Genomic DNA, 15,038 nt, shown 5'->3' on the forward strand with positions numbered 1-15,038 from the left:
ATTCCCCATTCTTGACCCACCTGCCTGTGCCTCTTTAGCAATTTCCTACCAGCTGACTCCCATTCTCTCAGAAGAATGGCAAAGAGTGCAGATTTGACCAAAGGTTAGCCAGGAGCGAGGGCTGGGTGGGGAGAGCTGCCTTGGAGTCAAGGCGATTTGTTGTTTCTCTTTGCCAGGGTCTACCCCAGAGATGAGGGTCAACACTGTCAGAGGGCAACCTGCAGGACATCAGAATCTGTTGCTACGCAGCTGGGTAACCTTGGGCATTGGGAGTGCAGTGCCAGCCTCCCTAGAGACAAGGGCCTCCTCCCACGATTGGCGTGGCGGTTCAGGCCTGGCGGCTGGGGGCAGGGCGCAAGTTCGGATCCCATTAGTACCCCCTAGGATGGGGTGCTGGGAGAACTGTACCCGGACTGCCACGCCCCTCCCGCCCCCACCGCAAGTGGTGACTCCACAAGCACGTGCAGGGCGAACTGGCCTGTCTGGGCCCGTGATCCAAGCGTTCTTCTCCAGGTGCAACAGTGTGTGTGTGTTTGTGTGTGTGTGTGTGGGGGGGGGGGTCCCGAGCCTGCCTCCGCAGGTGTGTGTGTCGGGGTGGGGGGTGGCCCGAGCCTGGGCGTCGGGCCGTCGGGCAGGCCGGTTTGCAGGTACGCAGGTCCGGGTGGAGAAGCGTGAGCAACCACACCACCCGCAGGGCCTGCGCGCCCCGGGTGGGGAGGCGGGAGAGAGGGAGGGTGGCGGGGCCTCGGCGGGGTGCAGACGTCCGTGCCCGCCCCCGGCGGTCTCCGCCCCGGCCCGGCGCGGCGCGGCGCGGCGCGGCCAATCGCCGGGTCCCGCCCTCCGGCCCGCGGCAGGTGGAGCGGCGGCGCGGGGCGAGGAGGTGCGCGGGGATGAGCTCACTGGCGCCCGCGGCAGCAGCGGGAGGAGGAGGAGGAGGAGGAGGAGGAGGAGGAGGAGGAGCGGGAGCGATCCCAACTTCCGGGTAGTGCCGCCGCGCGCCCCGCCGCCCGCATCTTGCTTTTATATGTTTTTCCCTCCCCTTGCCCCCTCCCGTGTCCCCCCGCGCCTCTCCCTCCTTTGCCTTTTATTTCCCAGCCCCACCCGCCCAAAATGAACAGCTCGGACGAGGAGAAGCAGCTCCAGCTCATCAGCAGCCTGAAGGAGCAAGGTAGGCGGGCCCCGGCGGGGGACCGGCAGGTACGGCCGGCAGCGACCCGAGCTCCCGGGCAGCGGTCGCCGCGGCCGGCCGGGAGAAGCGCCCCTTCCTCCGAGCCCTGGGCCCAGGACGAGGGGCGAGCGTGTCCCCCTCCCCACCCCAGCCCCCGCCCTGGGGAGCCGCACCGCCAGCATGGCTGCGGATCGGGGCTCGGGGCGGGTGCCGGAGGGAACCACGCGTGGGGGCGAGGGCGAAGGTTGCGGGGCACCCTCACCCGCCCCGGTGGGCATGCGGGAGGGGCAGGGGCACCGGGCAACCGGGGCACCGTGCTGCGGCTCCCCTGGGCTCGCCTGCTGGCGGTGATGGCCCCACCCTTGCTGTGCACACTTGGCTGTTCTGGGCCTTGAAGCCTTATCCTGCTTTTCTTCAGGGTTTGGTTTCCTCTAGTTCCTCTTTGCTGAACCAAGCTGGGATTTTTTTTTTCTTAAACCCCCCCCCCACCCCCAAGGCCACACTATGTGTGTGTCTGTTTTATCACTTCTCATTTTTAGCAGATTGATTAGTTAGTGGCGGCGGCACCCTGAGCCAGCAAGGCTGGTGCACTCCGGTTGCAGGAAAGCCAGGCCGTGGGCAAACGTGTCTCTACGGCCTGATGACCTGTCATTTACACCGGCTATCACACTTGTACACAAAGCCAGATCAGAGAGCCAGTTAACCTGGCACACGTGGGAAAAAAATACTCTTAGTTGCCAAGCCCAAAGGGTGGTTTGAAAATATGGGTCAGGAGTGCACCATGCAGATTTTTAAGACGTAAAAGTGTATAAGGGCATCATGGGCTTTTCTGAGTCAGTCGCTGATTTCGTCCACATAATGGAAGTGGCCCTGGTCACTGGCCAAACCTGGGTTTAGTCCCCAGTTCTTTCACTTCTCTTGGTTCAGTCCACCAGCTCTGTGAGCCTGGAGCACTCCTCTTTCTTGGGTCTAGTGATTACTCAACCCTTCTCCGACTAAAGACAGGGCCTTTACTTCCCGAGGTCTTGTCTTGACTATGACCCGGTCCTTGAATCCATCCACCACTTGGTCCAGACTCCAGAACAGATCTCAGCACTGTGTGACCTCAGGGAAGTTATTCACCTCACTGAAATGGATGTAGCACACTGCTGCTCTGTGTGACAGCTCTGAAATGCTGGATAAGTGTTCATCTCCTTGTCTCAAAACCTCAACTATCCATGACTCCAGTGGGTGGAGAGAGTGCCTTATCTAGTGTCTCTCTCTCTCTTGTGTTTTATGGAGAAGTGGGTTGTAGTAGTATTTTATTTTGAAGGACTTCTTCCTCTTATCTCATAACATAAGGACTCAATTCCTGTTTTAGACTAAGAAAACTATATATCAATAATGTGATAAGATCTTTTGTTGGATGATCAGTTTGCAAATGATAATAAAATGAAATGTATTGCATCTCTTTATTCTGCATACAGTTCAGGTGTTGATTCATAATGCAAACAACCCACACATTTGACTTTTGAATTCATTCCCTTCTCTTTGTTGGAGTCAGAGCTGGAAAGAAGGGAAGGCTTCTAAGTTTTTGGCTCCTTCTGTTATGTTAAGTGGAAAACAAACTCATGACATAGACATTTAAAAAAATGTTTTATTTTTATTTATTTATTCATTTGACAGAGAAAGGGGGTAAGGGGAGAGAGAGAGAATATATATGGGCGTGCCAGGGCCTCCGGCCACTACAAATGAACTCTAGATGCATGCGCCCCCTTGTGTGTCTGACTAATGTGGGTCCTGGGGAATCGAACCTGGGTCCTTTGGCTTTGCAGCTAAGCCATTCCTCCAGCCTGACAGACTTTTTTAAAGGCTGTATTTTCCTGGTAAGGGCATATAAAAAGGAGCAGAACTGTTAGATTTACTTTTAAGGTACACTTTTGTATTTTGAATTTTGATGTACAGGTGCTAGGAGTTTTTTCAGCCTGTGGTGTGACTGTCATACATCTTAAAACCAGGGTGTATGTTTGTCATCGGATCATAGACTGATGACAATTGACTTATTTCCAGAGTTTTCACTTGCTGTTTGACCTGTGGAATGAACTGGTAGTCTAGGGATGTGAGATGCCCACAAGGCAGCTGGGTCTTTAGGGTACCTATTATATGCTATCACTGTAGTATGTTGTTGGTGGGCATTACTCGTTATTACTGTAGATCATAACCCTATTGACTTTGAACAACAAGACCCATGTACTCATTTCTCTTATGGCTACCAAGCAGCTACCATATCTGAGGTCCATGTGCTGGGCAACACAGGTACAGATAGTGAACCAGTCAGGCCTTGCTCTCAATTGTTTTTTTGTCCAGTAGACATTAATCAAAGAAGCATACAAATAAATATGCAATTGTTTCTTTTTTTTTTTTTTCCCTAGGGTAGATTCTTAGAAATGGAACTGTTGGCTTAGATGGCATGATCATCACAAAGTTCTACTAGACAGTGCAAGAGAGCCCTCAAAAAAAGTCTGTGTCAGTTCACGTTCCCCTCTCCCCCAAGCAGTGCCCTGTCCCCAACATACTGGTTAACACTGGCTCACAGCAGTCTTCAAATGGACAGGCTGACAAGTCGTTGAATCTTTGCCAGTCTGATGGGCAAAATGGCACCTTTTGTATTGGCATTGCCATTGCCATGGTGATAAGTAGTAAGTGAGATTTGAGTCTTTTCAAGTGACTCTTGGCCAGTTAGGTTTGAGGAATGTGGCTCCTCTCTTGATGAGTTTTAAGTCTAAACCTTGAACTCCTTCCCCAGGAGGGTGCTCAGAGAGAAAGCCGCTGTCTGCTCTAAATGGCAGGGCTGACAGCAGCTCTTGAATGGGAAGCCTTCAGTGGCGTGGTGAATGAGGTTGCTTTTGACAAAAGTTGTGAAATGTAATGACGGAGTCTGTCATAATATGAACAATCTCTAATTTATACTTACCGTCCCCAGAGCTCTATGTCTTATAAATCACACCCACTTCTGAATGACTTCAAAACATTGTATGTTCCCGACTGGTGAATGGTATAATTAGCTATATTATGTCTTTCTAGAAAGTTATATTATGTCCCCTTAAAAACATTAGCCAGTGTGTGGTTGCTTATGTTCAAGCAGATGGTGAGGTAATGAGGTAATTCTCCTTTTGTCTTTTTTGGGGGGCGGGGGTATTGGACTGATTGACATCTTCAATGAACAGAGAAATGGCGACTTTGGGTACTATTTCTGATGCATGTTTCCTAGCTACTAACGTGGACATTTCCCTTACAAAACATCATGCAATTTTCTCTCCCTGCAGAATTCTGTTGGACAAATGATAGATCTCGTTGAGCATTTGCTGAAGGTGCAGGGTTTTCTGTGTCATTCATGCAGCCCCCATGCATGAATAGTCACGGCACCACACTAGGTGGCTGGGAGAGGTGAATAAGACCTGGTCCCTGCTGGCGACGGGACAGATTCCAGGAAGAGTGTCTGATTGGCTTAGATGGGATTATAAGGATTCCAATCCTTGGACCAGGAAGCATCTTGAATGACATTGTCCTCAAAGACCATGTGTTGAAATCATTGTCCAAGGCAGAATGGGCCACCACCATTGAAGGGACCAGGGTGCAGCCTGGCCTGATTCAGACAACAGGTGGCCGCCATGAGGTGCTTCACTGTGGCATTTGCCACGTCATTTGGAACTTGTTGAAGTCTTAAGGACAGTGGTGGCCACTTAATAAGGATGCTTTTTTCTTTTTGACCTTTTTTAGAAAATTTTTTTTCATACATATACGTAAATGTATTTTGATCATCATCCCCTCCTGTTACTTTATTCTGTCTCCCAAGGACATTCTGTCTTTTCTGTTTACCTTTTTTCCTCCCCTTTCCTCCCTGATCCTTCCCCCTTCTTTCTTTTCTTCTTGTGCTGGTGATAGAATCCAACACCTCACATATGCTAGGCAAGAGTTCAATTACAGTATAATTTGTAAGAATAAATAACAAGAGCAATGAAAACCTAAACTCTGTAGGCTGTTTTTGGGTAAATACTTTTTAAAACTGATTTTCTATGGTATGATGATTGGTTTTATTTTAAAATTTTATTTATTTATTTATATATATATATTTTTTGAGGTAGGTCTCACTCCAGCCCAGGCCAACCTGGAATTCACTCTATAGTCTCAGGGTGGCCTCGAACTCACAGTGATGTTCCTACCTCCGCCTCCTGAGTGCTGGGATTAAAGGCGTGCACTACCACGCCCGGTGATTGGTTTTATTTTTATTTTGTGAGATGATGTTTCATGTAGCCTGGGATGGCCTCGAACTCTGTGTAACTGAGGATAGCCTTGAAATCCTGATCTTCCCATGTCTGCCTCCCCAGGACTGGGATTACAGCTACACACCACCTCATGTGGCTGAGACGATTGGTTTTAAAGCAAGCACACTTTAGAATTAGTGTTGCTTATTTTCTCTAAGTCATGGAGCCGGCGCTGACGTTCTAGTGAACATTCAGTCCAGTTATTCCTAGAGCTGAGCTAGCAGCTTGTGGACTGCTTCTACCAGGGCTCCTTGGGCCTCTAGGGCGGGAAGTAACCAATCACAATGACATCATGGAAAGCCTGAGAATGGACAGCAGGACATCTACGTAAAGTCACAAGTAGAGCTCAAGGTGGAACGACAAGGTGCTTTGGGCTCACACGCAGTTTATCTTCTCACCAGTGCTTTTCCAAGCGTGATGCCGAGGCCATTGCCTCGCAGTCACCAGGTACTTACTGGAAGTACAGCTTCCCGCCAAGGTCAGCGACCACTGCCGCTGGACAGCCCTGCAGGCAAGGGCCCCTTCTCGTGGGCTGAGGAGCTTGGGAGCTGGGCCTGCTGGTTAAGACTCTCTTGCTCACTAACCCCTTCTCCAGGGAGTGACTCTTACTTTTATTTAAAAAATATTTTTATTTATTTATTTGCAGACAGAAAGAGAGAGAAGATAGACAGACAGAGAGAAAGGACAGGCTAGGACCTCCAGCCACTGCAAATGAACTCCAGATGCATGTGCCTCTTTGGGCATCTGGCTTTGAGTGGATACTGGGAAGATCAAATGTGGGTCGTTAAGCTTTGCAAGCAGGCACCTTAACTGCTGGGTCACCACTGTAGCCCTTGCTTTTGTTTTTAAGATAGTAAATATAAAATAAAAGGAAAAAGTACAATGACCTTTTCCATGTAGCCCATTATTATTTTTTCTTTTATCTTTTGTTGTTTTGGTTATTCATGGTAGGGTCTCACTATAGCTCAGGCTGTCCTGGAATTCACTCTGTAGTCTCAGGGTAGCCTTGAACTCATGGCGATCCTCCTACCTCTGCCTCCTGAGTGCTGGGATTAAAGGTGTGCGCCACCATGCCTGGCTCTTAGCCCATTGTTTCTATGTTTATTTTACATACATTCTCAGGAAACTTTTTAGATCTTTTCTATATTATGTCCTTTTAAAGGACATAAGCCATTGTAATATTTAAGCTTCTTTTTTTTTTACTATTAGAAATCATGCTATGGTAAAGGGCAACAGTGGAAACATTAGTATGAACATCAGTTAGCTTACTGCGGACACAGATGGTAACATGGAAATATTCATATGTGTTAGGGTTTGCATACACATGTATATTTTTTTTTTGCTCCAACAGCTAAGAGTTGAAATGTACCAGTTAGCAATGAGAAAATTTAGCACCCACAATTTAATTTCTAATTCTGCCCAGCAATATAAAGCATAGAATTCTTGGGAGAAATGGCTGATTTTAGAGATGAAGCAGAAAAGTATGCAAAAAAAAAGTAAGCAAAAAAGATAAGCCTGGGATGTCTTATATTACCTGGAACAAAGGAAGTGCTCAAACTTACGTGAAGGGACTACATCAGGCTTGGGAGTTAACTGAAGGAGCTTCCAATAGACAGGGATGGAGCAATTTAAAAAGCAAACAATGGCAGGCGTGGTGGCACACGCCTTTCATCCCAGCACTGGAGAGGATGAGGTAGGACGATTAGTCGCTGTGAGTTGGGATCACCCTGAGACTACAGAATGAGTTCCAGGTCAGTGTGGGCTCGAGCGAGACTCTACTTCAAAAATAAAAGGGAGAAAATGATGGTCCCAACATGTGATGTGCCCATACAACGTATATACCTAATAAAAAATAAAATGAAGCCAGGTGTGGTGGCGCACGCCTTTAATCCCAGCACTCGGGAGGCAGAGGTAGGAGGGTTGCCGTGAGTTCGAGGCCACCCTGAGACTACATAGTTAACTCCAGGTCAGCCTGGGCCAGAGTGAGACCCTACCTCGAAAAAATAAAATAAATAAAATGATATAATAATACAAAGTATATGTATATATAAAGATTAATGAGTTAATGCTGATGGAAATGTTTAAATTACCACAAAGAAAAAAATCTCCTGTGCAGAACAATTCTAAATACATCATGTGGATATTCTCCCTAAAAAATGTATCTAGTGTAACGCCTCCATCCTTACATAGGGCTTTTTGTCTTTGTAGGCCCACATACCTGAGTATTAAAGGGGGGGGGATGGAGTATTAAAGAGGTATCTGGGGGTAACTCCTCCATCCTTATGTATTAAAGGGGGGAATGGAGTAACTTGCTTCAGCTAGATGGTCTAGGTCAACCTATAAGCCATGAGGCATGTGCATGACAGGATGCGATGCAAATGTTTCCCCCTAAAAATGCATAAGACAGTGTACTCATGAGAAAAACATCAGGAAAAAAAAATCTCCAGTGAGGCAGATTCTATAAAATACCTGACCAGTGCTCCTTAAAATTGCCAAGGTCTCAACACACAAGCAAAGTGATTAGAGCAAGAACTTGACAAGATCATAAAAGTGAGAAAGCGGCCCAGCCAAGGTGTGTCTGAGGGTGTAGGACATTTAAAGTTGAGATCCTGGAACAGAAAAGTGACATTTGGTAAAAGCTAGGAGAACCGAATTAAAATAAACACTTTTTTTTTTATCACAGTGTATCAATATGGGCCAAGTAATTTTAACAAATATGCCATATTAATGAAAAATGCTAAGAAAATTGAGACAATATAGGAACTCTGTACTGTTGGCCTTCCGATGTCTATGGGTTTCACATTTGTAGATTCAACCAATTTCAGATCAAAAATATATGAAAAAATTGAATGTACAGTCCTTTTTCTTAAGATTTATCATAAATGATGTAATATGACAACCATTTACATAGAATTTACATTTTATTAGGTATTACATTGAATAAGGTAATCTTGCGATGAGTTATAAAGGGTACAGGAGGGTTGGAGAGATGGCTTAGCAGTTAAGGGCACTTGTCTATGAAGCCTAAGGACCCATGTTCAACTCATCAGATCCCACGTAAGCCAGACACACAAGTGGAATTGATAGATCCAAAAAGTGTGTTTTAACTGTGTTATGCTTTCGATTTTTTTTTTCCTCAGCCCATGTATTTGATTCCTTAAAGGTGCTCCATACTACTTTTTTTTTTTTAATTTTTTATTTATTTTTTTTATTTGAGAGCGACAGATACAGAGAGAAAGACAGATAGAGTGAGAGAGAGAGAATGGGCGCACCAGGGCTTCCAGCCTCTGCAAACGAACTCCAGATGTGTGCGCCCCCTTGTGCATCTGGCTAACGTGGGACCTGGGGAACCGAGCCTCGAACCGGGGTCCTTAGGCTTCACAGGCAAGCGCTTAACCGCTAAGCCATCTCTCTAGCCCTACTTTGTTTTTTATTTTTTAAAAACATCATGCTTGGACTGGACAGGGAGATGGCTTAACAGTTATGGAACTTGCCTGCAAAACCAAAGGACCCAGGTTTGATTCCCCAGTACCCACATAAAGCCAGATACACAAGGTGGAGCATGTGTCTAGGATTGGTTTGTAGTGGCTGGAGGCCCTGGAGCGCCCATATTCTTTCTCTCTCTCTGCTTCTGTTTTTATGTCTCTGAAGTAAATAAATGAATAAATAAATATTAAACAAAAAAACATCTTGCTTGTCTAAGTATTTTGAACACTGAAACATGAGTTCTGAAATTCCTATATGGTACCCTGAAGAGTAATATCGCATGCTCCTTTAAGTAACCTGATTTCATTTCAAATGTCTGCAGCACGAATCCAAGTATGATTTGGTCTCTGTGCATGTCTGCTTTATTTAGGCTTTTATAAAAAGTAAGACTTTTTTTGGAAAAGTTTTATGCTTAGAAAAAACTTGATCCAAAAGTAGAGACTTCTCATATGCCTCCTCATTTTACCCCACCCTGATTTCCACTGTTAACAAACATCTTGCCCTAATAAATGAATGTGGCACATTTATTAGAATTGATAGCCCATGTTGATGCATTATTGCTAACTAAAGTTCATAGTTTAAGTCAGGATCACTTTGTATTGTACTTGTATGGACTGTAACCAATGTTGGTGTGTACCTATATTGCAGTATCTTACAGAATAATTTCATTGCCCCCCAAATACCCTGTTCTCTATCCATTCATTGCTCCCTCCTTAGCCCCCCCCACAAACTCCTGTCAGCTACTGGCCCCATTTTTGCCTCTTCCAGGATGGTATCGTTGGAATCAAAGAGCTTTTTAATGCTGGCTTCTTTCACTTAGCAACATGCAGGTCTTTTCTCATCATGAAATGGTCTTCCACTGTATGGATATACCACAGCTTGTTTACCCATCCTCCTATTGAAGACCATCTTGGTTACTCCAAAGTTTGGACAATTATGAATTGATAAGCTAGAAGCTTTGTGGTGGTGAGGTATGGGAGTGCTGTTTAGTCTTACAATTAGATGGGGTCATAGAGTGGAATCATAGTAAGGCCTGTGCCCCTGGCCTGTTATCTCATAAGTTCTCAGCTTTGCTTTGCTTTGTGTGTCCCCCTGCCCCAAGCCCCTAGAAGTGAGCAGGTTGGCTACAGGGGAGTCCTTCCCTCCCTCCAGCTCCTTAGACTCTGGTGAGGCAGGTTCTCTGAAGAAAGATCATAGTGCTGTGGGCATAGATGGCATCCTTCTCCTTCTGCTAGAAGTAGTAGGGAGGTTTTTTCTTTTTTTGCTTCACTGTATGAGCCTGATGTGGTTGTTGAATGTGAAGCCCCCCTGGAGGTTTAAACTCTCAAACTGGCCCCAACCGAGTCTCCAGTAATTGGGCAGGTCCTGCTGCTTCCGTTTCCCTGTCTTGCTGCTGGGTTCTCCACCCCTGGCCCTGAATCTTCCATAAGTTGAGGGCTGGAGAGATGGCTTAGCAGTTAAGGCGCTTGCCTGTGAAGCTGACGACCCATGCTTGACTCTGCAGCTCCCACATAAGTCAGAGGCACAAGGCGATGCAAGCATACAAGGTCGCACATGTGCATAAGGTGGCTCACGTGTCTGGAGTTCGATTGCAGTGGCTGGAGGCTCTGGCACGTCAATTCTCCCTCCTGCCCCTGCCCCTCTCTCTCTCATAGACACACATTTTAAAAAGGCCAGTCTGTTGGGCTTGCCTCAAAACTTTTCTTTTTAAATGTTGAGATCCTTGGTAAGCCCGTATGTCTCTTTGGTTTGGGAAGTGGAAGCTAACCCTGTGACCTCAGTTCTCTGAGGGCTCTAAGGAGAGTGGTGGCTATTCCTTGTTCTGCCTTTCTTTGTGAAGATGACGTCATTCACAAGTCTTTCCATGCCAGTTAGAAATCAGACATTGGTGTATTGTAAAGATACTCCATCTTCTTCATTCCTGTTGTTTAATTTGAAGTCAGTAATGTAGCTTATTGAGAGTACTTCTAAATCATTATTACTTTATTAACACCTGTGTGCTCTACGTATGTGGAATGAATTTCAGGTTTGCCATAATTTCTTTTCTGCTATGAAATCTGCCACTTTTGTTTTTGGATTAGCTTCCCTAGCAGTCGCCCCCCCCCCCCCACTTTTATCACGATTTAATTAACAAGTGAGGTATAAATAGCTTCTCTTTCTACTCTGGCTTTAGGAAGAGGATCCATTGGGACCTGTGCAGAAGGGAATTGTGTCCTAATTGAACAGCCTTTTATGACTCATGTCCTCATGCCCCATTAGTAAGGTTTCAAGGCTCCCTGAGTCTGAAAGGCAGACTCAATGGATGCAAATGTGCATTAGGAGATCTCAGGAGGGAGTCGGGTTTCTTTTTTTGTTGTTGTTGTTACATCTGGTGATTTTTAAGGCTTTATTTTTTATTAAGTATCTTAATGTAACATCTGGCACAAGAGACCTTCCCTGTGGGGCGGACAGTATATGCTGTTTTATGATAGGCTCAAGTCAGAGCCTAGTGACATCCTTCCTTCCTCCTCCATTCAGCACATATTTGTCCCATATCCAATTCCTGCCAGGTATTGTGCTAGGTGTGGGCATCTGGATGAATGAAGACATAGTCTTTGCCTTTGAGGGTCATTTCCAGTCTAGTGCATGGCTGAGCACCACACAGTGAAGTTTGCTTGTGTGAATGACTGTGGGGATCAGTAGACAGGTTCCGCCTCCTCCCTCAATGTGGCGTTTGACTTCTCTTTGCAATTGTGTCTTCATTTGTTAATGTGCCTCAATTATCTAATGCAGCGGATTTGAGTGTACCATTCATTCATTCAGTCATTCATTCAATGTAGGCATGGAGTCTGTGCTTGGTATTCTGCTGCCTATAAGGCATAGCACAATCAAGTGGGAAAAAGAGCAAGAAAACAGACCTATGTGTGGATAATTTGTCATTTATAGGTAGGCGCTCCAGTTTGAGGTATAGGTTGAATATCCCTTATCTAAAATGCTTTATATCTTGGAATATTTGTATAGGCTGCACTATTTGAGCATCCCAGATTTGAAAATCTGAAGTCCAAAATGCTCCCAGATCTGAAGTTATGCATTAAAAGAGCTTGAGATTTTAACTCATTCCATACTTCAGACTCTTGTGTTCGGGGATGTTCAGCCTTTATATGATCAGAGTACTCTGGAGGTATATGAAAACGTGCTGGTTTTGCCCGAGGTATATGAGGAGAGCTACTCGCAAGAATGGCCGTTGAATGTCATTGCAAACGGGAGGTCGGCAAGGCCGGGCAGGCGCAGCAGAAAACATTTGCAAAGAGCCCTTGGTAGGCAAGATTTTTGGAGGTCTCAGGAAGTGTGGGGACTTTGGGTGTGATGGGATGAGTTGTGGCCTCTGAAGCTGAACAGTGGGAAGAGAATGGGGTTCTAGATTGAGGTGCTAAGGTCTTGGGAGATTTCACTCAAGAAAATGAAATAAGCTGCTTGATGTTTCAGCGTGCCAACTTGAAGAATGATCCTGGGATAGAAGGATGCTATAGCTGGACAGGAGGGGTTACCATGGAGAATCTGAGTCATGTCTACGGCCATACCACCCTGAACGCGCCCGATCTCGTCTGATCTCGGAAGCTAAGCAGGGTCGGGCCTGGTTAGTACTTGGATGGGAGAATCTGAGTCAGTTGTCACAGAGGAAAGAACAGATTAGCGAGACACTTCTTAGGAGTTGGGAGGGGTTTGATGGTCCTTGGGAGGTACTTAGCATCGTCCTGAGGCACTAGCAGGTGGAGGATGAGGTTATGGGTGAAGGAGATCCTGCATACAGGAAGCCGGAAGTAGAAACCAGGAAGTTTGAGTGAAAAGGGGGGGAGGTGCTTAGTTCACTGTTTTACCAGGTGATGCACAGTGGCTCTTTTGTTTGTTTGTTTGTTTTGCTTTTCAAGGTAGGGTCTCACTGTAGCCCAGGCTGACCTGGAATTCACTCTGTACTCTCAGGGTGGCCTTGAACTCACAGCGACTCTCCTACCTCTGCCTCCCGAGTGCTGGGATTAAAGGCCACAGTAGCTTTTCATGCTGTGTCGGGAAGATCCTGGAAGGACCAACTTTTACACTGTATTGAAATGTAATGGATCGAAATTTTCCTGACTGCTCCTGGCCAGTGGCTGCTGCATTGGACACTTCAGGTCTAAAGATGTTGGAAACGCTGCTCTGGAGAAGGTGCTAGAGGCAGGGTGACTGGCTTGCCTGGGACCCAGGGCAGCGTAGGGAGGCTGACCTTGTGGTGCCGCAGACCAGCAGTGAGGGTTGTCCTCCCGCACCAGAGGTGGTATTGGTGCTTGCAGAAAAGAACAGATTGGAGCATTTCTGAAACAGCTTAAGTCTGCTCAGCTGTCTCCAGCCCTTCCCACATTGTGATTCGTGGCTTGTGTGTGTGTGTGGGGGAATCTCCTCTCTTCAGCATTAGGGATTAAAAAATAAAATAGGAAACCAGCATGACTCTTGAAGCATGTGCCCTGCCCCATATTCTTGTTTTCTCCAACATCTTCCTTTTCCTTCCATTCCAAAGCTTTGTGGACATTCCCAGCTTGGCTCTACATAGGAAGCACGTGGACACTAACTTCTTTAAGAAAGCAAAACAAAACAAAACAGTAAAAAATGCCTAAGCTCCTCCCCAGATGTGTTAGATCCTGGGGAATCTTCGGGAGGAAGGGGTTCTTGCTGTGGAGAGGAAACATGAAGCTCCCCAGCAGACTAACGTGCTTCCAGGGTGGCAAAGTATCTTTCTTCACAGACTCTTGCTTCTCTGCCATCTTTCTTTATATTAACATCATCATCATCATTATTATTTATTTTTGAGAGAGAATGGGCTCCCTAGGGCCTTCAGCCACTGCAAGCAAACTCCAGACACATGTGCCTCCTTGTGCACATGTGCAACATTGTGTGCTTAGGTCACTGTGTGCCTGGCTATGTGGGACCTGGAGATTTGAACATGAGTTCTTAGGCTTTGCAGGCAAGCACCTTAACCACTAAGCCATCTTTCTAGCCCTTTAAATATTTTTATTTATTTATGAGAAACAGAATGAGACAGAAAGAGAGAGAGAGAGAGAATGAATTGGCATGTAAGGGCCTCTATCCATGCACATGGACTCCAGATGCAAGTGCCACCATGTGCATCTGGCTTATGTGGGGCCTGGAGAATCCACCCTGGGTCCTTAGTCTTCGCAGGCAAGAGCCTTAACCAGTAAGCCATCTCTCCAGCCCCCCTCTGCCATTTTTCTTTATACAGATGCCCCCTTCCCCTCTCTTACTTGGTGGAGGATAATAGTACCCTGGGTTCTGAAAATATATCTAGTCTTTTGGACTGAGACCTAGGACCCTAAGGGACGGCCTGATTTTTTTATGTCACACACTCAAGAGTGGACGGACTGTGCCGTTTCAGTGGCAGAACTACGGCTGATGTCTATGGACCTAAACACCCACGCATTTACTCTTCTTAACAACGTGTCCAAAGATTCTGTTTTCCAGATTAGGGGTTTGAGACCGAGAAAAATGAAGTAACTTGCCCAAGGTCCTCTAGCCAGTAAGGGCTCATTTAGTTACTGTACCAGGAAGTGTGAGGGGTGAGAGCTTCCCAAGCTGTGTCTTCCTTATGTAGAGAGTTGGTCACATTCTTTTCAGGAAAGCTTATTTAAAAAAAAAAAAAAATCCCTTAGATTATTGTGCTGGGAAGATGGTTCAGGTTGTAAAGCACTTGTCATGCAAGCATGAGGATCCGAGTTCAGATCCTCAGTACCTACCTGTGGCCTCTACACATACGTGTATACGTGCCTGCACGTGCACACCTCCCCCCCACAAAAGACAGCCTCAAAACAAAATTTAAACTGGGCCTGGAGAAATGGCTCAGTGTTAAGGCACTTGCCTGCAAAGCCTAACGACCTGGGTTCGCTTCTCCATTTATAGCCAGATGCGCAAAGTGGCACACACATCTGGAGTTTGTTTGCAGAGGCTAGAGGCCTTGGTACACCAGTTCTCTTTCTCACTATGCTTGCAAATTAATTACTTTATTAATTGTACTTTATTTAAAAATTTAAACTGTAAGCTAGCTCTGAAATAGT

General features: G+C 46.2%; 1 protein-coding gene across 2 annotated transcripts in view; it reads left to right on the top strand.

The window, feature by feature from the left end:
- Positions 1 to 427: 427 nt before the first annotated feature.
- Positions 428 to 15,038, top strand: part of Shtn1 (shootin 1) — a 124,069-nt gene continuing 109,458 nt past the window's right edge. The window contains exons 1-2 of one of the 2 annotated variants that reach the window (XM_004659304.2): positions 428 to 513; positions 1,096 to 1,168. In XM_004659304.2, the coding sequence (XP_004659361.2) occupies positions 1,111 to 1,168 (58 nt within the window). In that variant the 5' untranslated portion in view covers positions 428 to 513; positions 1,096 to 1,110. The remainder of the gene's footprint in view (positions 514 to 1,095; positions 1,169 to 15,038) is intronic. The other variant, XM_045131887.1, reaches the window with a different exon arrangement.

The sequence above is a fragment of the Jaculus jaculus genome, chromosome 1 (assembly GCF_020740685.1).
Source record: "Jaculus jaculus isolate mJacJac1 chromosome 1, mJacJac1.mat.Y.cur, whole genome shotgun sequence".
Classification (NCBI taxonomy): Eukaryota; Metazoa; Chordata; class Mammalia; order Rodentia; family Dipodidae; genus Jaculus; species Jaculus jaculus.